This window comes from Haliotis cracherodii, unplaced genomic scaffold, assembly GCF_022045235.1.
Source record: "Haliotis cracherodii isolate W230 unplaced genomic scaffold, xgHalCrac1.p SCAF_4, whole genome shotgun sequence".
NCBI lineage: Eukaryota > Metazoa > Mollusca > Gastropoda > Lepetellida > Haliotidae > Haliotis > Haliotis cracherodii.
This window is the reverse complement of record NW_027266297.1, coordinates 28874844-28898831: the sequence shown is the minus strand read 5'-3', so window position 1 is coordinate 28898831 and position 23988 is coordinate 28874844. Positions and strand designations below refer to the sequence as shown.

The 23988-nt window shown below is 41.4% G+C and overlaps 1 protein-coding gene across 1 annotated transcript; it reads left to right on the top strand.

Moving 5' to 3' along the window:
- LOC139479274 (uncharacterized) lies at nt 1–23933 on the top strand. Its single transcript, XM_071262138.1, has 2 exons — nt 1–353; nt 22801–23933. Exon 2 carries the CDS (start codon nt 22803–22805, stop codon nt 23265–23267), a length of 465 nt encoding a protein of 154 aa, XP_071118239.1. The 5' UTR covers nt 1–353; nt 22801–22802; the 3' UTR covers nt 23268–23933.
- The last annotated feature ends 55 nt before the right edge of the window (nt 23934–23988 follow it).

The following is a 23988-nucleotide window of genomic DNA, read 5'->3' as shown; positions in this document are numbered from 1 at the left end:
GGGGTATAGAGGGTAGTGGTGTATTGGAATTCGACAAGTAGTTGTGTTTCGACATTCGGCTGAGACAAGCCGTGTTGACATTTCTTCACGCCATATCTTTAAACTACGTTGTCAAGCTTCTGCTGTTTTAAAGTCATGTCTGGAATATGTTACCCGTAACATGTGCATGGCGGTTACAAGACGAGGCGCGGACAGCTGTGATTGACTGCAATGTACATGTGTATATAGCTACGTGAAGATGGCTTTTATCTCTCGTGCTGCGGTCACGGATAGGCTATCAACAAGTTAGGACTACTGGTCCGGCTATATATCCAAGGTTGCTCCGCATCGAGTGACCTTAGACAGGTTAAGAGGTAAGTATTGGAGATTTGGGGCAAAGGATTAACACCTTATCGAAGACATTGCAGGAATTTTATCACCATAGTTGAAACTGTTAATGTGAAATTTGATACCCCTTTTCCTTACTCTGGCGTTGATTGTTAATATCGTTTACTTTAACATTACGTTGAATCTAGAAATGCTACATTTTTAAGCTTTTCATAAATAGATATGATTAACATGGGTTATATTCTTGAATAACACTAGTGAAACGCGACATGCATAAAATTGTGACTTCTAGTATCACGTTTACAGTGTAAGATACTAAGCTAACTAGATACAATGCCATGACTATTTAAAATGATATGTTTATGAGATACGTGATTATATCAGTGTTTAAAAGCTACTTACATATTCCTATAAAATCAAAAGGTACTCCTGAGCAGTGTTAAACGTTCATTGAGCATAAATATGGACCAGATTGTACTGTAAACACTTCTACAACCCAACAAAAGTATTCATGAAAACATATTGTATGTCTGGATATGTATAGCAATCAACAGCAATATTCAGTACCATGATAACAGCCAAGTGCATGCTCACACAAGCAAAATTCACCACAATTGAATTCAATAGATTCGCATTACTTGTCCCCGAGAGGCATGTCTCAAACGTATTGTGTAACGTATATTGGATGATATGCATCTAGATTTTATGATGCGTCTCGTCCTTGTCTCGGTGAATGGGGTGTTCCATCTGTTGTAGATTACTTTGTCACGTCATTGAGAACCAGCATGCAGCATGCAATTTTGTAGCTAATGAAGTATAAACATACATATTTCAGAATCAATTTTTTTTAATCCTTTATAACCACCAATACTGTTTTGTGAGACCTGTGAATGAGAACAAGAAGATAATTCACTAAGCCCATCACTGCTCACACAAACAATCCTATACCCGTCAAATAGTCCAACACCCGTCAAATAGTCCAACACCCGTCAAATAGTCCAACACCCGTCAAATAGTCCTACACCCGTCAAATAGTCCAACACCCGTCAAATAGTCCTATACCCGTCAAATAGTCCAACACCCGTCAAATAGTCCAACACCCGTCAAATAGTCCAATACCCGTCAAATAGTCCAACACCCGTCAAATAGTCCAACACCCGTCAAATAGTCCTATACCCGTCAAATAGTCCAACACCCGTCAAATAGTCCTATACCCGTCAAATAGTCCAACACCCGTCAAATAGTCCAACACCCGTCAAATAGTCCAACACCCGTCAAATAGTCCAACACCCGTCAAATAGTCCAACACCCGTCAAATAGTCCTATACCCGTCAAATAGTCCAACACCCGTCAAATAGTCCTATACCCGTCAAATAGTCCAACACCCGTCAAATAGTCCAACACCCGTCAAATAGTCCTATACCCGTCAAATAGTCCTATACCCGTCAAATAGTCCAACACCCGTCAAATAGTCCAACACCCGTCAAATAGTCCAACACCCGTCAAATAGTCCAACACCCGTCAAATAGTCCTATACCCGTCAAATAGTCCAACACCCGTCAAATAGTCCAACACCCGTCAAATAGTCCAACACCCGTCAAATAGTCCTATACCCGTCAAATAGTCCTATACCCGTCAAATAGTCCAACACCCGTCAAATAGTCCAACACCCGTCAAATAGTCCAACACCTGTCAAATAGTCCAAAACCCGTCAAATAGTCCTATACCCGTCAAATAGTCCTATACCCGTCAAATAGTCCAACACCCGTCAAATAGTCCTATACCCGTCAAATAGTCCAACACCCGTCAAATAGTCCAACACCCGTCAAATAGTCCTATACCCGTCAAATAGTCCAACACCCGTCAAATAGTCCAACACCCGTCAAATAGTCCTATACCCGTCAAATAGTCCAACACCCGTCAAATAGTCCTATACCCGTCAAATAGTCCTATACCCGTCAAATAGTCCAACACCCGTCAAATAGTCCTATACCCGTCAAATAGTCCAACACCCGTCAAATAGTCCTATACCCGTCAAATAGTCCTATACCCGTCAAATAGTCCAACACCCGTCAAATAGTCCAACACCCGTCAAATAGTCCTATACCCGTCAAATAGTCCAACACCCGTCAAATAGTCCTATACCCGTCAAATAGTCCTATACCCGTCAAATAGTCCAACACCCGTCAAATAGTCCAACACCCGTCAAATAGTCCTATACCCGTCAAATAGTCCTATACCCGTCAAATAGTCCAACACCCGTCAAATAGTCCAACACCCGTCAAATAGTCCAACACCCGTCAAATAGTCCAACACCCGTCAAATAGTCCTATACCCGTCAAATAGTCCAACACCCGTCAAATAGTCCTATACCCGTCAAATAGTCCTATACCCGTCAAATAGTCCAACACCCGTCAAATAGTGCAACACCCGTCAAATAGTGCAACACCCGTCAAATAGTCCTATACCCGTCAAATAGTCCTATACCCGTCAAATAGTCCAAGACCCGTCAAATAGTGCAACACCCGTCAAATAGTGCAACACCCGTCAAATAGTCCAACACCCGTCAAATAGTCCAACACCCGTCAAATAGTGCAACAACCGTCAAATAGTCCAACACCCGTCAAATAGTGCAACACCCGTCAAATAGTCCTATACCCGTCAAATAGTCCTATACCCGTCAAATAGTGCAACACCCGTCAAATAGTCCAACACCCGTCAAATAGTGCAACAACTTCACTTCCCGGAGTCATAATTCAAAAGTTACGTCCTTATTAAACCCCATCCTTACCCTTTACAAGACAAGACAGTTTGACTGAGATGTGTTCATGTATTAACAAAATGTCAGTGGGGTATCTGTGGGGTGTCATGGTTAAAGCGTTCACCACGCAAAAGGCCTGGGTTGTGCTGTAGGCCTGGGGTGAGACTGTATGGCGTCTGGTAAAAAACACTCATTGTTTTTTCATGCAAATTGCGTGAGTGGTGGGTGCTACCGGTAGGGCAGGAGAGGCCTACCCTTTTTGCGAACCCATGATGTCATCACCGATTTTCAGTGATTCATTCATATAATTTTCACTGACATTTTGCCTTTTACGCAATGCCTTTTTATTCTCTGTCGTTGATGTTCTATATTCGATTTTACATCACGGGGTCCAAAGTGTGAGGCCCATTTCGTTTTTCCATTTGTGACAGTTGGAATATTGTAAAAAAAGCGGCGTAAAACCGCATTCTCTTACAATATCACACGTTTACAATCAGGTGAAACCCACTTCATAACGATTTTGTTCCAATTGTTCCTGCAAAATACACTTGCTTTGAAGTTGCCTAATTCATATAATTTGTTCCGGATTCGCAGTTTTGTTGTTCAGCTATTACTTAGGCAATTACTCACTGCCAGTGCATGTAGTACATTAGACGAAAATATTCAGTGTTACTCATAATAAATTACCAAAACTGGCAGGTATGTGTTGAGATTTGTGTATGCACTGGTATATGGTTGACATATGCATGTAAACAACATACATACGGGTATCTTACGGGTGGAAACTAAAGATTGCACTATCAGCATCTTTAACGACCTTTGTTTTGTGAATATTGACAACCACCTTTCTTGTGGTAGTGAATGAGCTGTGGTTTAAACCACTTTTATGCAGCTTTCTAGCTTTTTGTGGTGGGATAACCAACAAATGGGCTTCGTAACTTGTAGCCATGCGGGAAATCGAACCCAGGCCTTAGGCGTGACAAGCTAATGGTTTAACCACTAGGCTACCTCGTCGCCTGCCTCTCCGCCTTTTCAGCATACAACAAGGGCGGTCGGGTAGCCTAGTGCTTAAAGCGTTCGCTCGTCACGTCAAAGACCCCGGTTCCATTCCCGACATGGGTACTATGTGTGAAGCCCATTTCTGGTGTCCCCCGCCGTGATATTGCTGGAATATTGCTAAAAGCGGCGTAAAACCATACTCACTCACTTATCATACAATAATGTTTACTATCATGTAACCTGCCGGGCAAAAGAAAGTATGCACTTTAAAATTTGATTTAAACTGCGACCTTCGTGTTCCTTTAGACGTCATGTGAACGTCACCTGTTGTGATACCCCATTAAGTGATGCATGTATTATCGCCTATGATACATTCAAATACATCTTTATCGAATAACCACTTTTTACATCACGGTATCATTTTTTGCCGCCATCAAACATAGTGCATACATTCTCTTGCAAGGCTGTTATAAAAACCCATAGTTATTGCCAGTGCATGAAATAATTTCATTTCACAGAAGAAAACGAACTATAAATGACATTTTGTTGGTAGATCATCCTTCATTTTGAATGCGCCTACCGCACCCTATCAATATAGTCGCCAAGTGGACAGCATTGTAAATCTTTCAAAGTGTCCTCTCGTTAAGCTGAACACAACTCACACATTCTCTCAGGTTTACCTTTATTATCAACACCATCTGACTCAATAGTCTCTCCGCCCACGTGTGCACGTTGTATAAGAAGGAATAATGTTAAAAGCGGCGTTACGTCTAGCTCGATCACTACCAACAATGGTTGTCGCTATCATTTTACGTATCCAAATACTGGAGTTTTTAAAGTGCATTGAAATACTGAAATATGGTTAGGGCACCCACTTGCATAAAACGACATTAACACCAAACCTTTCTTTAAACATTGTTCTGCGTCAAGCTGTCGCCCCAAATATGAACAGTGTCACCTTTTTATTGTCTCTGGAAAATTTGAATGGAATTGCTTATTTTGTTTATTAAATATGCTTAAAACAGGAAGATCGGTACACCTTGAAAATACATTTGTGATTTAAAAAGATAATGAACGATTCTCATTTACAAAAAAATGTTATTACAAATCGAACGATAACATTTTGAATAGGCAATCGCAGTACATTTAGATCTGGCACATTGTAAATATATTCATTGCACTTGTGTAAATATCCATCGAGTTTACAAAAAAATAGAATTATTTGCGCCGCAGTCAGCAATATAATAGGACACATTGCAAAGAATCTGTCTCGGCCAGGCGAACCAGTGGTAACCAGCAAACCAGAACGGAATACAATGGCACGTTCTTTCCGTTCTTCAGGCAACCACTAGAGATCTATTCTGACCCGGGGGGCGGTCGGGTAGCCCAGTGGTTTCCACGTTCACTCGTGACGCTGAAGACCCGGGTTCGATTCCCGACATGGCTACAAAGTGTGAAGCCCATTTCAGGTGTCCCCCGCTGATATTGCTGGAATGTTGCTAAAAGCGGCGTAAAACCGTACTCACTCACTCACTCTGACCCGGTACTGCGAGGATTCAACATCTTCTGATTGCTTGAGTTGCACGTACATAACCCTTAAGGGGAAGGTGGGGTAGTCTGGTGGTTTAGCTTTCGCTCATCACGCCGAAAATCCGGGTTCGATTCCTCATCTATGTGCAGTGTATTCCCTGTCTTCATATTGCTGGAATATTGCGGCGTAAAACTATCCTCACTCACGCACTATAACATCTTAACGGAAGTATCTCGCTTCTCATTTACATGGTTTCAAATGTTAGATATAAGCCGAAGTGAGGTTAAATTACTTGTACAGTGTATTTGTTTTGAAAGGCCACCACGGTGCCTAATTATTTTAACAAACGTGACCAGTTTTTAGGGTATACTAGTAGTCAGCTGTTTGATGGCGTGTTTTGCTGCTAAATTTTGAGGTTATTTAACACCGTTGTCAGCAATTGTCCAGCTATAACACGTCGGTCTTAAAATCGGGTCTGAACCCTGCAAACCAGAGACTGAAAGTATGAACAACGATCCAAGGCAGTGGGACATGATGAGTCAAAACCAGGCTAGTCAACGGGACTTACCACCTGGAGCTCTTTCGTACAGGAATCGCCACGTAATTCTTTCAGAGAAGATTTTGAACTTATTGTCAATATAATATATATAATTTGTCATCCTAACTGTGTTGCAATTTATTTTGGATAAGTTACCGGTTACAGCCTTTGCTCGTCATAATGATGCCTCATGCAGGAATCTAAATATGTAACACTCACTCACTCACTCACTCACTCACTCCAGAAAACCTATGATTGTGGGTTCGAATCCCGGTTCGCCCTGATTATGTTCTAGGTTTGTCAGCACCATACCCGTGCTCGTGGGTTTCACCGAAGTGGTAAACGTCTGAGACCTGCATCATTTCGGGCTTTCCTCCCACATTAAGCTGACACGCCGTGATATAACTGGAATACTGTTAAAAGCGGCGTTAAACCCAACTCACTCACTCACTCACCCACTCACTCACAGACTCACCCACCCTGTCACTCACTCACTCACTCACTCACTCACTCACCGACCCACCCACCCACTCACTCACTCACTCGCTCACTCACTCACTCACCAACAGACCCACCAACCACCCATCCATCCACCCACTCAAATAGTGGTTTTGCTCTAACGTGAGCCGATGTCTACTTATAAAATTATGTTAAACGATAAGAATGTTGGAGTAAACTCTCTTTAGAGATACACACGGAAGGTTTAAAATGTTGCACGTTTTATCTGTAAAGAAAATTACCATTCGAATAGATCCGGAAACAATATGGTCAACGGACATCACACTAAAGTTACTGTAACACCAGGGGTATCGCAGGTTTATTTCAACAATGTTGTCAGGATGATAAATGCACCGTTTATCTTTCAGACACGATCAAGAAAAAATGCAAGAAATTCAAATTTCCGTTTCAAATTATCCCCAGTAACCGCCGAGAGTGAACATCAGCTTAGCCCTAGCTCATGTCTGATGTTAAATGGACCATACGCATCCCCGTACAGACACTCGCAATGAATGCAAGGGGAGGCCCAGGTATCCCCGCTTGTGTCACGTCGAGCCTGTGTTGAGCTATGTGAGATGTGTCGATGAATAGGAACCACTTAACAATGTAGCGTACCTTTGAGGTGAATGAAAAACACCAAAAACATTAACTTGATCATAGGACATCTCCACTAAAATCAGGGTCCATTGTATGTTTCCGATCATATCATAAGCATGTGTTTATGAAACATGGGGTTCTGGTAGATTGCTGTCATAATGATCATGGTTACCGTCGTTACCAAGGTTAAAATATTGTTACCATATAGTTACCATATTGATCATACTTAACATACCTATGACTCCCAACGGATCAGTCCCTGTTTTCCCCTTGACGCCGAGCGCCAGACAGGGCAACAACAAGTTGTTGGTAAAAGTGTACGTAACATGAAGTATGGATGTAGAATTTACGTTGGTTTTGAAGACGAAGGGATACTACTCCAGGATATCATCTGTTGCTTTCTAACCCCTAAGTTCATTCTGAAGTTCCAATCGTGAAGTACCCCATGATGTCGACCAATATACAACAGAGCTCCTGCTTAGATGTATACATTTCTCAGTCGCTCAGGTACTTCAGAGCATGGGCGTTTTATTCAAATTTCAATCATTCTAACTCATTCACACACTCACTCAGTCTGACTCATTCACTCACTCGCTCACTCCATCTACATGTCCCGTGAAATTAAAGCGGTTATACTGTATCAAACTGTTTCAAACTACCCTAAACATGTGAAACTGCCCTAAAAGACAACCATTCATGCTAACTTAAAATTAGTATAATTACATATATATATTATCCCAAGGGGGCACGGGTGGCCCAGTCGTCTAAAGGCGCCGCGATTCTCTGTGCAGAGTTGCGTCCCTTGGGCACGCCAGAAACCTATGATTGTGGGTTTGAATCCCGGTTCGCCCTGATTATGTTTCTAGGTTTGTCAGTACCATACCCGTGCTCGTGGGTTTCACCGAAGTGGTAAACGTCTGAGACCTGCATCACTTCGGGCTTTCCTCCAACATTAAGCTGACACGCCGTGATATAACTGTAATACTGTTAAAAGCGGCGTTTAACCCAACTCACTCACTATATTATCCCAAAACAAACTTGAGATTCGGAGGCTCTGTGAGTTCTATATGGTCACTCTAAGTCCACTTTATCCTAAACATGACTGATTTTAAGTAATACATCTCAAAATAATAACTTAACCAACCTGTCACCAATCATTCCTAAACATAGTTATCTGAACGTTGAAAGCCAGGTATATCAACTGCACTATCTGTCGGATTAGGCTTTAGCCATGTCGGTCACTATCAATCAGCCCTTTCTATGGGTCAAACTTGATGTTAGTCGTCGTCCAGATATTTGGTCCAGCCAACCAAACTATGTCAGTTAACGACTCAAGAATACGTTTAACAAAGGAGCCCTGTTCGCAATAGTGTAACCTGATATACAGCAATGGCTGTCTGGGGACTTTATAACGACTATCTCTATACCCTGTGGCTTGGACTTGATAAATGCATGATGTCCCTTGGCTTTGTGCGGGTGTATTGAGTCGGGTTGGGTATTATACCATGTTGAAGTTAACACATGAGTGATCAGGCGACTTTACTCCGATGAATTTGCTGTCCTGGTTATGTCTAAAGTAGAAAATACAGTGATAATGACATGTTCCTCTGAAGGGACGGTTGTTGAGTACATTTAGTTCAGCATTGCTACCTACCTCCTACCGATCCTAAAAGGCCTAGGCCTCAATGCTTGTCGTAAGAGGCGACTAACGGGATCGTGTGGTCAGGCTCGCTGACTTGGTTGATGTATGTCATCGTATCCCAATTGCATGGATCAATGTTCATGATGTCAAGCACTGGTTTGTCTGGTCCAGACTGTATTATGTACAGACCGCCGTCATATAGCTGGAACATTGCTGAGTGCGGCTTTAAAGAACAAACCAACCAACCTTATCCGCAGACAAGATAATTGTCTCGAGCTGCTTTTATTACCATCCTGGTACAGGTATTATCCTTGTTTAAAAATATAAATAAAAAAATATAAAAATATGAATATAAATTATTATTTTGCGCTTCATGTTGAACAAACAAGTCATTGTTTGGAGCATGCTTTTCACATGTCTTAAGTATTGTGTCAAATACTTGTGAGGGATTAAGTCAATCCATGTTTAGTCTCACACAAGTTATTTGTGTGATTATTTCAGAATATGTATCTGGATAATCTTTATTGATTGTTGAATTATATAAATTACATGTTATAGTGATCTTAATGAACAACACACGGGGTTTGTTTTGTTGTGATAAAGAAGTTGTTCATCCATAAATTCTTATCCTTACTTGTTCATACTATTTGACATATAAACTATGGCACACCTGTGCAATAAGTCATGTTGATGACTTACTTGACATTTGGCGCACTTTATAATCTATGGCACACCTGTGCAATCAGTCATGTTGATGATTTACTTGATATTTGACGTACTTTATAATCTATAACACACCTGTGCAATCAGTCATGTTGATGATTTACTTGACATTTGATCTACTTTATAATCTTTGACACACCTGTGCAATCAGTCATGTTGATGATTTACTTGACATTTGACGTACTTTATAATCTATGACACACCTGTGCAATCAGTCATGTTGATGATTAACTTGATATTTGACGTACTATATAATCAATGCCACAACTGCCCAATCAGTCATGTTGATGATTTACTTGACATTTGGCGCACTTTATAATCTATGACACACCTGTGCAATCAGTCATGTTGATGATTTACTTGATATTTGACGTACTTTATAATCTATGACACACCTGTGCAATCAGTAATGTTGATGATTTACTTGATATTTGACGCACTTTATAATCTATGGCACACCTGTGCAATCAGTCATGTTGGTGATTTACTTGATATTTGACGTACTTTATAATCTATGACACACCTGTGCAATCAGTCATGTTGGTGATTTACTTGATATTTGACGTACTTTATAATCTATGACATACCTGTGCAATCAGTCATGTTGGTGATACTTGACGTACGTTATAAAAGTTATTTCGATAAACAACTATTTTATGTAATACCAGTATTTCAGTGACATAATTATAAACTTGGCATTTTTTACACTAGTTACACAGCGAATTCGGCGTCTATGATGATTAGCCGCTCCTCTCTCCCCCCCCCCCCTCCCCACCTCTACACACACACACACACACACACACACACACACACACACACACACACACACACACCACCACCACCACCAGCATCCCTACTGTGGAATCAGGGAACTAGAAAAGGGTTAGGTTGATAACGACTTGTCTATGCTTTAGTGAAATATATCATTAAATAATATAAAATCCACAGTCATTGCATGGGACGAGTATACGACACAAGTTACAAGTTGAAGCACCGCGTTATTAACAATATACTAAACGTTGTTTACTCCAACCAAGTTAAAAAAATCATCTAGTGCACATTGACACTGACTGGAATACATGATAGTAACTAACAACAAATTAAGGAGGGCCTCTTTACACGGTCTCTTGAATAACACTATCAGTTAAAAGGTATTAAAGGTATTGAATTTCAAGCTCTTTGTGGTTGGGAACACGTTATTACAATATGGCTGGTAGATCTAACCGTGTTTTACTGATAGCTGTGTGTTCGCTCATCAGTCCATATATTTACCGTGTCATATAATATATGCATATGTGTGTTAATTAGATTATCATGGGGGCTGTCGGGTAGCCTAGTGGTTAAAGCGTTCGCTCGTCACGCCGAAGACCCGGGTTCGATTCCCGACATGGGTACAACGTGTGAAGCCCACTCACTAAATAACCGTGGGAAAAAGCACAGACGTACAAGTACACACATTATATAACACTGCAGTCTTCAGCCAGTGAATACCTCAAGAAACGCAACTAAATTGATTTTAACACTTAGATAAGCACATTAATTAGTTTATTCTTAAATAAAATATTATTTCTATGATGTTTTTTTTTTATCCAGGTTGTTCGCAGATCCGTTTTAGTTCTCTTTTGAGGAGTGTCATATGTAGAGGCGAACTGCATGGAATATCTATAAAAATATTTAAGTCACACCCTTTGATCATTTCCACATTTACATACGTATTCATGTCTAGTAACAATATATTGACATGTGCTCCTCATATGTGCGACCATATTGATGTGTGTGCGATATGTTGTGGCGCATACTAGTGTACTTGTTGACTCTGACGCGTGAAGATCCGGGTTAGAATGCTTTCCGTAAGAGGCAACTATGCTTGTCGTAAGAGGCGACTAACGAGATCGGGTGGTCAGCTCGCTGACTTGGTTGATGAATGTCATCGTATCCCAGTTGTTTGGATCGATGTTCATGTCAATCACTAGATTGTCTGGTCCAGATTCTATTATTTTACAGACCGCCGTCATACAGCTGGAATATTGCTGAGTGCGGCGTTAAACAACAAATAAACAAACATACAAAGAAATGTGTTGACTGAAACACCGCCGTTTAACCCAGATGGGTGAGTGAGTATGGTTTTACGCCAGCAATATCACGGCGGGTGACACCAGAAAAATGGGCTTCACACATTGTACCCATATCTGGAATCGAACCCAGATCTTCGGCGTGACGAGCGAACGCTTTAACCACTAGGCTACCCGTCCGCCTCTGAACCCAGATGATGTTTTCATTGTATGTGTAGGGTGGAGTAAACAGGTGCCCTTGTTGACTTAATTACAACCGTTAAACAACATCAGCAAGACTACCTTCTAAAACGGCCTCACATGCACATTGCATTATCTATCAAATGAATGATATTGATATGTTTCACTGTGTCTCTATGGTGTGACGTTCATTTCTCCCGTTAAACAACGCCCGCTATTTTACAACCTTAACAAGCCAATGTGTTAGTTTGCAAAGCTCAAATGATACCTCATTGAACATGGCAGTGATCGTGATCCCCACCCTTATCCACACCCATTTGTATGAGAGGAGTATCGTGCTGCTGGCGGCAGCTGGATCCGCCCTACATCTCGATGAATACACAGAGACGTTTACGTGTTTGATATTGAAAACACGAAGACCCACCTTGTGTCGTCTGGTATCTGTGTGCAGATAACAAAGTCAGACGGGCACTGTGTGATTATGTTGAAATCCTTTATGTGTTATTTGTCTTGTTGGTAAAACAGCTTGTAGCACAAAGGAGAATGGTCGAATATAATATTATAATCACGCACCCAGTTAAACATCAATGGCAAGTATATGATCTGTCTTAACGTGTAGGTGCATTGCCGGGTTTCGAAATAGACGGGCTTGTTTTCCGAAGCGATTTTAACACAGAAGCATCCTGTTGCCTTAATCATGAAGACTTAGTTATAAGATGAAGACTGTGAATCCTCTTAAATGCACACCCTCCAATATATAACGACAGATAAATAATCGATATTATGCCCAAACATATTCCATTGGGGAAATATGGATGACAATTAAATGAATGGATAACTGAAAATCATTGATGACACCAGGTGTTTGCGAAAAGGGCAAGCACGTCTTGTCCTCTAGGGAGCACCAATCACACAATTTGCATACAAAAGTAAGATACTCCTCATACGAATGAGCCCTGTAAACAGTCGAATCTGGATCAGACAATCCAGTGATAGCGTATAAATAAAAAATGTCACTTTGGTGAAAGCGGGTCTTGGTAGCAGATTTATGTCATGCTTAGAGTATATTTGATATTAACGTACTTACTATTGGAGATTCCACACCATCCATGATATCGATCACAAAATACTGAACAGACATCAAGCCATTTCATCTGTTATAAAAAGATTTAATACGAGTATCGCATAATCTTATTAAGAACATGTAGCGGCTCACCTTGTCCTTATTGTATGTTTATTCTTGATCTGGGCGGAATTATGAAACCTAACGTCAGCAAGTTTTGATAGAATATTGTGAGGTGAGGTGAAATCGTGTTTAACGTCGCGCCCAGATCATTCACTTATGTAGTGACATGCATCCATGTGTTTGTGTATGTGTGTGTGTGCGTGCGTCCGTGTGTGCGTCCGTGTGTGTGGTGTGGCTGTTTGTACTTGTCCGGAATAATGACAATTTTATCGCGCAACCCCACTGAAATACCATGCCGCAGTTTAACATGTTAAGGTTAAGTACCATCTTTCAACGGCTTTTGGTATGACGCGGACGGGGATCTAACCCCGGACCTTCCGCTCTGCCACTAGACCACGGAGGAGGTCTAAAATAATGTGAACTAACCACACTTCTCAGTTTCAATATTCCTGTGCACGTTCATTTTACAGTCTACACACAAAGCGGACATGTCAATATGGGTGGTTACTAACTATATTGACATTGTATCCATACATTGTACTGACGGGTGTGTGTGAATGTGGTTTTATGCCACATTTAAGAATACTACGGTTACCCCATATACCCATATACCCCCAGCCGCCTTGGAGTGATAACTGAGTCCGGCCAGACAAACCAGGGGTTGACAGAATGAGCAACTATCCGCACGTCGTAGATGGCACACAATCAGCTAGGAAATTCTTTAACCACCCAAACCCCATATAAGTCGTCCGATACAGTCAGAATGGTGTTCAGACGAAGATATTTAGAATGTTATTAATTTCATGAAGATTGAGTGTAATAATGATGTCATTATAAACGTTATGTACCTCTACAATTATTGTTAAACATTTTAATAATGTAGATAATCTATGATGCTGTTTTCTCAATTTCACACTTTCTGTTTATTTCACATAGGGGGTGGTGGGGTAGCCTTGGGCTTAAAGCGTTCGCTAGTCACGCCGAAGACACTGTTGCGTTCCCCACATAGGTAAAATGTGTGAAGCCCATTTCTGTCCCGTTTTTTTCCCCGTGAGATTGCTGAAAGCGGCGTAAAACTACACTCACTCACTCACTATAACACATTGGATACTTGACAGATGCATGGCGGATACAGCTTTCTTGAAAAGGAGGGGTGCACAATTAAGATCTATTTATTGTCTTTGGTGGTAATTTATATAGAAATAAAGATTTTTTTCGAAATAAAAAGGGGGGTGGGGGTGCACCCCCCCGCAACCCCCTCCCCCCTCTCTTCCCCCCCCCCCTTCTGTATCCGCCCATGAGGTGCATGGATATGCATATGTCTTTAAAGACGAACCATATACACACAAAGAGTAAATGCATTATGTATGCTATCGGCACGGATAACAGCGACCACTTGGTTCGTCTTTTGATTCTACCACTGACTTAGGTAACTAGGCAATGATGTCAAGTGCTTCACTGCAAAAGGCAAGTAGGTGTAAACCTAACAATACAAGTGTATATCCCGTTACGCACACGCTGTCCCACGCAAACAGCACTCCTAAACATTTCAGATCTGCAGTTATGGCTGTTGGCGTAACACTCCTACGAGCATTTCATGACAAAGAATGTTTCTCGCCTTTGCTCAGTTCACCCCCTCTCGTACCCGTCAGCTTGGCCTCGAACATGTAGTTCACATTGAAACTCTTGGTGTACAGGCTGTGTGTATTGTGAGCCATTCATACACTAGACCTCCCAGGACTCCTTCTGCTATTGAGCAGGGAGGAGATCGATTCATCAGCCTTGTCCAAACCCCGTCCTATTCAGTACTGAGCAATGCCTAGTTTTCACTTCTCATCTTGCCAAGTTTGTCTGTTCAGTTGGAATTATTATATACTGAACCGCAAGGGAAACGTCACCCCAAGTAACATTGCATGAAAAGTTGTCATTTAAATATATGGGTAATGTTGGTCAAAGATTTTGAAATTTGACAATACCTTGTCCGGAAAACGGAATTTGATGATAAAAAACAAAACAAAGCGAGTGACAATAAAACCGATCGCCCAGCAACGGCCATGGTAACCCGATGCACGTATGTTCCGTGCAAATTTAAATGCACATGCGTTCCCCCATTTCTCGCCCTATAAAAAGCCACCCAGATCGGATAACATTCATTCGTTGTTGTATCTCAACAACAGATGGCAGAGAGAGAGAGAGTCTGGCGACGCCGTGGGGAACGTTATTTGGATGCTTGTGTTGTTGAGAGAGACTCGTGGGGTGGTCCGAGCATCATGGTGTGGGATGGAATTGGTCTTGCACAGAGGGTCGGCCCTGTGGTCTTCCAAAACATCGGTCCAGGGAGAGGCAATGGTGTCACAGCAGCTCGGTACATTGATCAAGTCTTGAGACCACACGTCATACCTCATTTGGCACGTCACCGCAACCACGAGTTTCAGCATGATAACGCCCGTGCCCACACTTCCTCCAGCAGAATGGCATCAGAACCATGCAGTGGCCTGCCCGCAGTCCCGATTTAAATCCCATTGAGCACCTGTGGGACGAGATTCAAAGACTGCTGAATGACGCCCGACCAAGGCCGACAACTGCAGCTGAACTAGGCGTTCCTCAGAGTGGGCTCAAGTGCCTATAGCCTTCATCAACCGCCTCATCCATTCCATGTATCGACGTTGCACGGAAATCATCAATGCACATGGCGGAGACACTAGTGTTGTGTTTCACTTTAAGAACATTTGACACTCTAATTCAACCTTCATGATCCGTTTTGCGAAGTGTCATCTTTATAATATGTCTCAAAGTATGTTTACAGTGTTTGGATAAATGGATAAATTGGATAATTTCTCATATATCTATCCATGGTTACGTTTCTTTTGCGGTTCAGTATATAAAGTTATTGATAATTGCGGTTTTGCAGTTTTCATGGGTGCATGGGTGGCCAAGTAGTCCAAATGGAAACACAATTGATCCACTGGTTGCAGGTTCCATTCCTCGTTTCACCCAAAATTCAATCGTTGGTGGTTACACATATTATGCTCGTGGGCTTTTAACGGCTGAGACCCACATCAAACTGAAAGCGGTGTCATAGCTGAAATAATAAAAATTATGCAAAGCGGCTATGAAAGTGGCTATAAACCAACCATATCTCGTTCACTCAATTAATCACTCACTCAAGAGGCGATCAAGTTGGTTGTCATTGGAGGCATTGGTTGTTTTGCGAAGGGGCATATATATTGCAAGTATTTCATGGTGATTCAGTCTGAATCGATAGTTTACGATAAACTTTGTGTTCCAATTTAGTGGGGATAATTTATTAAACGGCGAGGATGGACATTCGGCCAAATGCCGAAACTCGATGTGAATAACAACCGCGTTTGAATACACATTGTTTCCAATTATGATTCTCGGTGTTTCAGCTCCAAACATCACGGGTTTTAGACTCTTACGTTGATATTAATCTGAACCCCATGGCTTGACTGAAATAATATCTTAACCCCAACTAACTCACTCTTCAAAACAATTACACGATCGTTACATGACTTCTCCTTGGCCCTGTGGAACAAACATGTCGTATGTCTCCCCCATCTGTCTGTATATCTAGCTATGTTCTCGTATGTCTCCCCGTATCTGTCTTTATATCTAGCTATGTTCTCGTATGTCTCCCCATCTGTCTGTATATCTAGCTATGTTCTCGTATGTCTCCCCCATCTGTCTGTATATCTAGCTATGTTCTCGTATGTCTCCCCCCATCTGTCTGTATATCTAGCTATGTTCTCGTATGTCTCCCCATCTGTCTGTATATCTAGCTATGTTCTCGTATGTCTCCCCCATCTGTCTGTATATCTAGCTATGTTCTCGTATGTCTCCCCCCATCTGTCTGTATATCTAGCTATGTTCTCGTATGTCTCCCCCCATCTGTCTGTATATCTAGCTATGTTCTCGTATGTCTCCCCCATCTGTCTGTATATCTAGCTATGTTCTCGTATGTCTCCCTGTATCTGTCTGTATATCTAGCTATGTTCTCGTATGTCACCCTGTATCTGTCTGTATATCTAGCTATGTTCTCGTATGTCTCCCCCCATCTGTCTGTATATCTAGCTATGTTCTCGTATGTCACCCTGTATCTCTCTGTATATCTAGCTATGTTCTCGTATGTCTCCCCCCATCTGTCTGTATATCTAGCTATGTTCTCGTATGTCACCCCCCATCTGTCTGTATATCTAGCTATGTTCTCGTATGTCTCCCCCCATCTGTCTGTATATCTAGTTATGTTCTCGTATGTCACCCCCCCCATCTGTCTGTATATCTAGCTATGTTCTCGTATGTCTCCCCCCATCTGTCTGTATATCTAGCTATGTTCTCGTATGTCTCCCCCCATCTGTCTGTATATCTAGTTATGTTCTCGTATGTCTCCCCCATCTGTCTGCATATCTAGCTATGTTCTCGTATGTAACCCCCATCTGTCTGTATATCTAGCTATGTTCTCGTATGTCTCCCCATCTGTCTGTATATCCAGCTATGTTCTTGTATGTCTCTCTCCCATCTGTCTGTATATCCAGCTATGTTCTCGTATGTCTACCCTATCTGTCTGTATATCTAGCTATGTTCTCGTATATCTTCCCTATCTGTCTGTAATTCTAGCTATGTTCTCGTATGTCTCCCCCCACCTATCTGTATATCTAGCTATGTTCTAGTATGTCTCCCCATCTGTCTGTATATCTAACCATGTTCTCGTATGTCTCCCCCCATCTGTCTGTATATCTAACCATGTTCTCGTATGTCTCCCCCCATCTGTCTGTATATCTAGCTATGTTCTCGTATCTCTCCCCATCTGTCTGTATATCTGGCTATGTTCTCGCATGTCTCCCCCCATCTGTCTGTATATCTAGCTATGTTCTCGTATGTCTCCCCGTATCTGTCTGTATATCTAGCTATGTTCTCGTATCTCTCCCTCATCTGTCTGTATATCTAGCTATGTTCTCGTATGTCTCCCCCCATCTGTCTGCATATCTAGCTATGTTCTCGTATGTCTCCCCCCATCTGTCTGTATATCTAGCTATGTTCTTGTATGTCACCCCCCCCCATCTGTCTGTATATCTAGCTATGTTCTCGTATGTCTCCCCCATCTGTCTGTATATCTAGCTATGTTCTCGTATGTCTCCCCCATCTGTCTGTATATCTAGCTATGTTCTCGTATGTCTCCCCCATCTGTCTGTATATCTAGCTATGTTCTCGTATGTCTCCCCCATCTGTCTGTATATCTAGCTATGTTCTCGTATGTCTCCCCCATCTGTCTGTATATCTAGCTATGTTCTCGTATGTCTCCCCCATCTGTCTGTATATCTAGTTATGTTCTCGTATGTCTCCCCCATCTGTCTGTATATCTAGCTATGTTCTTGTATGTCACCCCCCCCCATCTGTCTGTATATCTAGCTATGTTCTCGTATGTCTCCCCCATCTGTCTGTATATCTAGCTATGTTCTCGTATGTCTCCCCCATCTGTCTGTATATCTAGCTATGTTCTCGTATGTCTCCCCCATCTGTCTGTATATCTAGCTATGTTCTCGTATGTCTCCCCCATCTGTCTGTATATCTAGTTATGTTCTCGTATGTCTCCCCCATCTGTCTGTATATCTAGCTATGTTCTCGTATGTAACCCCCATCTGTCTGTATATCTAGCTATGTTCTCGTATGTCTCCCCATCTGTCTGTATATCCAGCTATGTTCTAGTATGTCTCTCTCCCATCTGTCTGTATATCCAGCTATGTTCTCGTATGTCTACCCTATCTGTCTGTATATCTAGCTATGTTCTCGTATATCTTCCCTATTTGTCTGTAATTCTAGCTATGTTCTCGTATGTCTCCCCCCACCTATCTGTATATCTAGCTATGTTCTAGTATGTCTTCCCCATCTGTCTGTATATCTAACCATGTTCTCGTATGTCTCCCCCCATCTGTCTGTATATCTAGCTATTTTCTCGTATCTCTCCCCATCTGTCTGTATATCTGGCTATGTTCTCGCATGTCTCCCTGTATCTGTCTGTATATCTAGCTATGTTCTCGTATGTCTCCCCGTATCTGTCTGTATATCTAGCTATGTTCTCGTATCTCTCCCTCATCTGTCTGTATATCTAGCTATGTTCTCTTATGTCTCCCCCCATCTGTCTGCATATCTAGCTATGTTCTCGTGTGTCTCCCCCCTCTATCTGTATATATAACTATGTTCTCGTATGTTTCCCCGTATCTGTCTGTAATTCTAGCTATGTTCTCGTATGTCTCCCCGTATCTGTCTGTATATCTAGCTATGTTCTCGTATGTCTCCCCATCTGTCTGTATATCTAGCTATGTTCTCGTATGTCTCCCCCATCTGTCTGTATATCTAGCTATGTTCTCGTATGCCCCCCCCCCCCCCTCATCTGTCTGTATATCTAGCTATGTTCTCGTATGTCTCCCCCATCTGTATGTATATCTAAGTAACAATTGTCTTGCATGTCTACCCAGTCTGTATAACTTTGTTTTCCCATCTGCATATATGTGTGTTCTTGTATATCTATATGCCTGTATATCTAACTATGTTCTAGTATTATGTTCTACCAATCTTTATTATATACCTATCCATGTTTTTGTGTTTTTTCCCATCCATCTGTTTGATCCAATTGCTTACTACTAGATATTTCCTTCTGAATGTCCATGTATCAATCAATACACCCGGGTGTCTACAATCCGTGGCCTGCATAGCGTCAAGAAACCATCTTTATTCATCTAATACTCGGAGCTTATCACGCGAGTGTGCTTAGGGATGGAATATATCCTGTATTAGGAACAAAGATTATTTTCGCAATTCCTGGCGAACACAAATAAATAGAGGTTATCATGCGAGTGTGTTTGGGGATGGTAAATATCCTGCATTAGGAATAAACATTGTATTTAGCGAGCCTTGGCGAGCTAAATACATAATGTTTATTCCTAATACAGGATATTTACCATCCCCAAACACACAAGCGTGATAAGCTCTTTATCATATAATGTCATTGTTTAATTCTGTGCTTCAAAATCGCTTTCCCTCTCTCATGAACATTACCAAAACATTGCGAGTTTTCATCGAATGCGCGCATTCATATTTATTACGTCACAGGGTAAGTGATGTGTCAGGCGGACAGTGACAGTAGCCAATATAGTTCCAACCGAAATCTGTTTCTTATACAGTGGTGAAGCAACATATACGCAAACAACAATTGTTTTTAATTTCCTTTCGCGGCAATCAATCCGTCTGTCCGCTAGAGTAACTGCCCTTTGTCAAAGGGAAGCTACTCTAAACCTAGTCTACGAGACGTCAGGGCCACAGTCAGACGTTGTTGACAGTCGGTCTGTCGTTAAGCAGTGTAGTCAGATGTACACACAGCGACAAAACGAAACAAGGTAACAATTCAAACATATTTCGGCCAAATCCAACTATTTTAATTTGTGGAGAAGGTTTCAAGCCGCAGAGGTCTACAAGCACAGATATGGCTACTGATTCCGCTTGGCTAGGCCTCGTGCACTCGCAAAATTGTTTCTCCAGTTGCCAAAACTTATAAAATGCCTTCGCTACATCACAGTTAGACACTGATTTTCAGTATATTAGACTGTTCTTTTGATAATGATAGCAATTATCTCTGAAGTTTATCCAGATTCCCGATGGTTAATTCTCGAACGCCGATTGACAAAGGCGACGCCATGTTTGTTTATAAACAGTGAAAGTAGTCCCTACTTGACCTTTGATATTTGCATCTCTATCCGCATATGACTCCAACGGATATCGTTTTTATCCGTTGGCTTTATCCTGCCGAGAAACCTACCCAGTATATGATAAATCGTGTTTATTCGTAACAGGGGATATTGACCTTTGGGAAGGTAAATATATTGTATAAGGATTAACATTGTATTACATAGCCTGGCGAGCCAAGTACAGAGTGTTTATTCTTAATATATGGTATTTACTATCTCTAAGGGGGCACGGGTGGCCCGGTCGTCTAAGGCGCCGCGATTCGCTGTGCAGAGTTGCGTCCCTTGGGCACGCCAGAAACCTATGATTGTGGGTTCGAATCTCGGTTCGCCCCGATTATGTTTCTCGGTTTGTCAGCACCATACCCGTGCTCGTGGATTTCAAAGAAGTAGTAAACGTCTGAGGCCTGCATCACTTCGGGCTTTCCTCCCACATTAAGCTGACACGCCGTGATATAACTGGAATACTGTTAAAAGCGGCGTTAAACCCAACTCACTCAATCACTAATGTCCCTAAAGACAAAAGCGTGATAACCTCTACATATTTTAATGTCATTTTTAAATTCTGTTATCGAAAAGATCATTCTCATCTCTCACAAAGGTGAGATTGCATTTTTCTTCAATACGAAAATAAATATATTACATCACAATGTCAGTGATTAGTCTGTAGGACAAGGACAGCACACAATATCGTTCCAACTTGTTTTTTAGACAATGGCGTAACCACCATAAAGACAATTGCCTTCACATATATTTTTCAAACGTATAATATCTTTCTCAATCGGTCCACACGCTATAGCCAATGCCCTTATTCAAAGGGCAGCTACTCTAGTCCATGAGACATCGCGTTTGTTTAGAGACTGCCCGGTCAGGTCACAAACTGCAGTCGGATATCCCACACAAACTGTTTTAAATTTGGAGAAAAAAAAGACCCCAAGCCGCAGAGGTCAACAGGCGCAGATATGGAAACTTATCCCCAATGCATTTTCGGGCGCTGCTCGTCTTCGCTCTGGTTCCCAATTCCTATTTTCAATGTTGGCGACTCTACTCCCTAGTTAGACGCTGATTTTCGGTAACATAGACTATAATTTGACAATAATGCAAGAATGGTCCACATTCCTGATTGTCAAGACCATATCGCCTATAAACAATGGCGATGCCATGATCGTTTGTAAAGCAGTACCTACCCGACCTTTTTTATTTGCATATTTATCCGTAAATAATCCCACAGCTAGGCCCACCTTATTATCCCCCGCCCAACAAAGTTGGCGGGGGATATAGAAACGGGCTCCATCCGTCCGTCCGTACGTCCGTCCGTCACGTCTCGTTTCCGGAGCATAACTCAGAAACCAATCAATATTTTTTTCATGAAACTTTGCAGGTCTGTCAAGTACATGCTGAACTGGTGCCTTTTGCTATTTAGAAATTTTAGAAGTTTTTATTATTTACGTTTCCATGGCAACAAGATGGACTTAGGTTCCAAACGCTTCTTTTTTTTTACAATTTCCATGACAAGTTCCACCTCGGTTATTGTTTAGATTTATGTCATAAATTCTGCAATAGGGGCGGGGGATACAGTCACGTTAGTGGCAAACTCTTGTTATGCATTGTCATTCTCCTCCCGAGAAATCTACCGATTGTAATCTGCCTGGCAAAAGAAAGTAATTTCTATACATTTGAAAATTTGATTTCACCAAAACATTTCAAACGCTATGAAAACGTTACAAGGCTGAAAACAGTCGCCGATACACAGGAAACTTTAGGTCCAAAAATCAAATGGGATATCCGTATCAAATACACCACTATCGAATGACCATTTCTTGTTTGTTTCGCTTTTAACCCCAAACAAAAATCGGTGTATAAGTTCTTTTTCTCGTCAGCTTATGATAAATACTCAGCAGCCATCAGATACACATATGAACTATTTATTCACCCAATACACACTAGCACAGTGTCACTTAACTAACATAATCTCTTTTCCTATTCCAGTTATGGCAAAGAAACCCCCCTCTGTGTCCACTAGAAGGTCGAAGATATCGGAAACTGACCGTTTGCCTGACAAGCCCGTGAAAGGAAAGATCAAACCCGAGGAAGCACTGAAGAAGGCATTTGACCCGATGAAGAACCTTCATCTATGGACAATGTGGAGAAGCGCAGTGAACGGAAAAATTGTAGACGAAGCAAAATCGTTCAGTGACAACGACTTTCGGGAGCATCCTCTGGGCAGATCTTTAACTAATGTTCCATTGAGACGATTGATTAAATACGAAAAGGGTTCAAAGGAGATAGCACAATCTATGATGAACCCGACCAAACAGACCAACCCGTTATCAGACTATCGCGCTGGCCATAGATCTTATGGACCAAGTGAAAACTCAGCTCCTAATGGGCCGGGCTGTCTAGGGACGAAGGAGTTTGTGTATTTCGGCGTCCCTCGTGTTGTTCTCAAGAAATGATGTTTGTAGTGTTTGTATGTATTTGTAGGTATTTATTAACCATTGTCCATGGATCTGTGACCTCTGAAATGTTGAGTTGTCATGAAAGACCCGCACAGAATCACCAGCTTCCATCTACGTTGTTTGCAGTGTGTTGGTAGTTCTGATGCTGACCGCGAGTCACTGCCTGAACACTCATTGTGTAACTGTCTGCAACATTAATTATATACATACTCAAAGTCAAAGTAACTCGAATCTTATTTATCGTATTGTCAATATTTAAGAAGCAATGAAGTCCATAGTTTTGGGAAATGTAACGTGTAAGGGTGTTTCAATTCGTTGAAAATGGATTCTGAAGGCTTTTCAACATCTTTTACTATACATGAATTTTTAAGAAAATCAAAAAATCAAATTCAAGTTGTGCCATAACAATTTGTTTATTTTTTACGTAGATTTTGGTGTAACATCAAATTCTAAATTAAAGCAGTTTTAATGGGAAAGAAACTTTGAGATGTGACTTTATTCTACCCTAATACGCAATAAAACTTTCAATCTATCCAGATCTGTCATAAGAATGTCTTTGTTTTGTATATAGGAAAAATGTTAAAATGTAAAGCCACATAGTCAATATCATTGATTTATTATCAATATTCAGTTATCGATAAATCGATATGACCACATTTAGTTAGTCTTTGAGTACAGTATAACTATTACACCGTGCAGTATGTGATGTCACGTATAC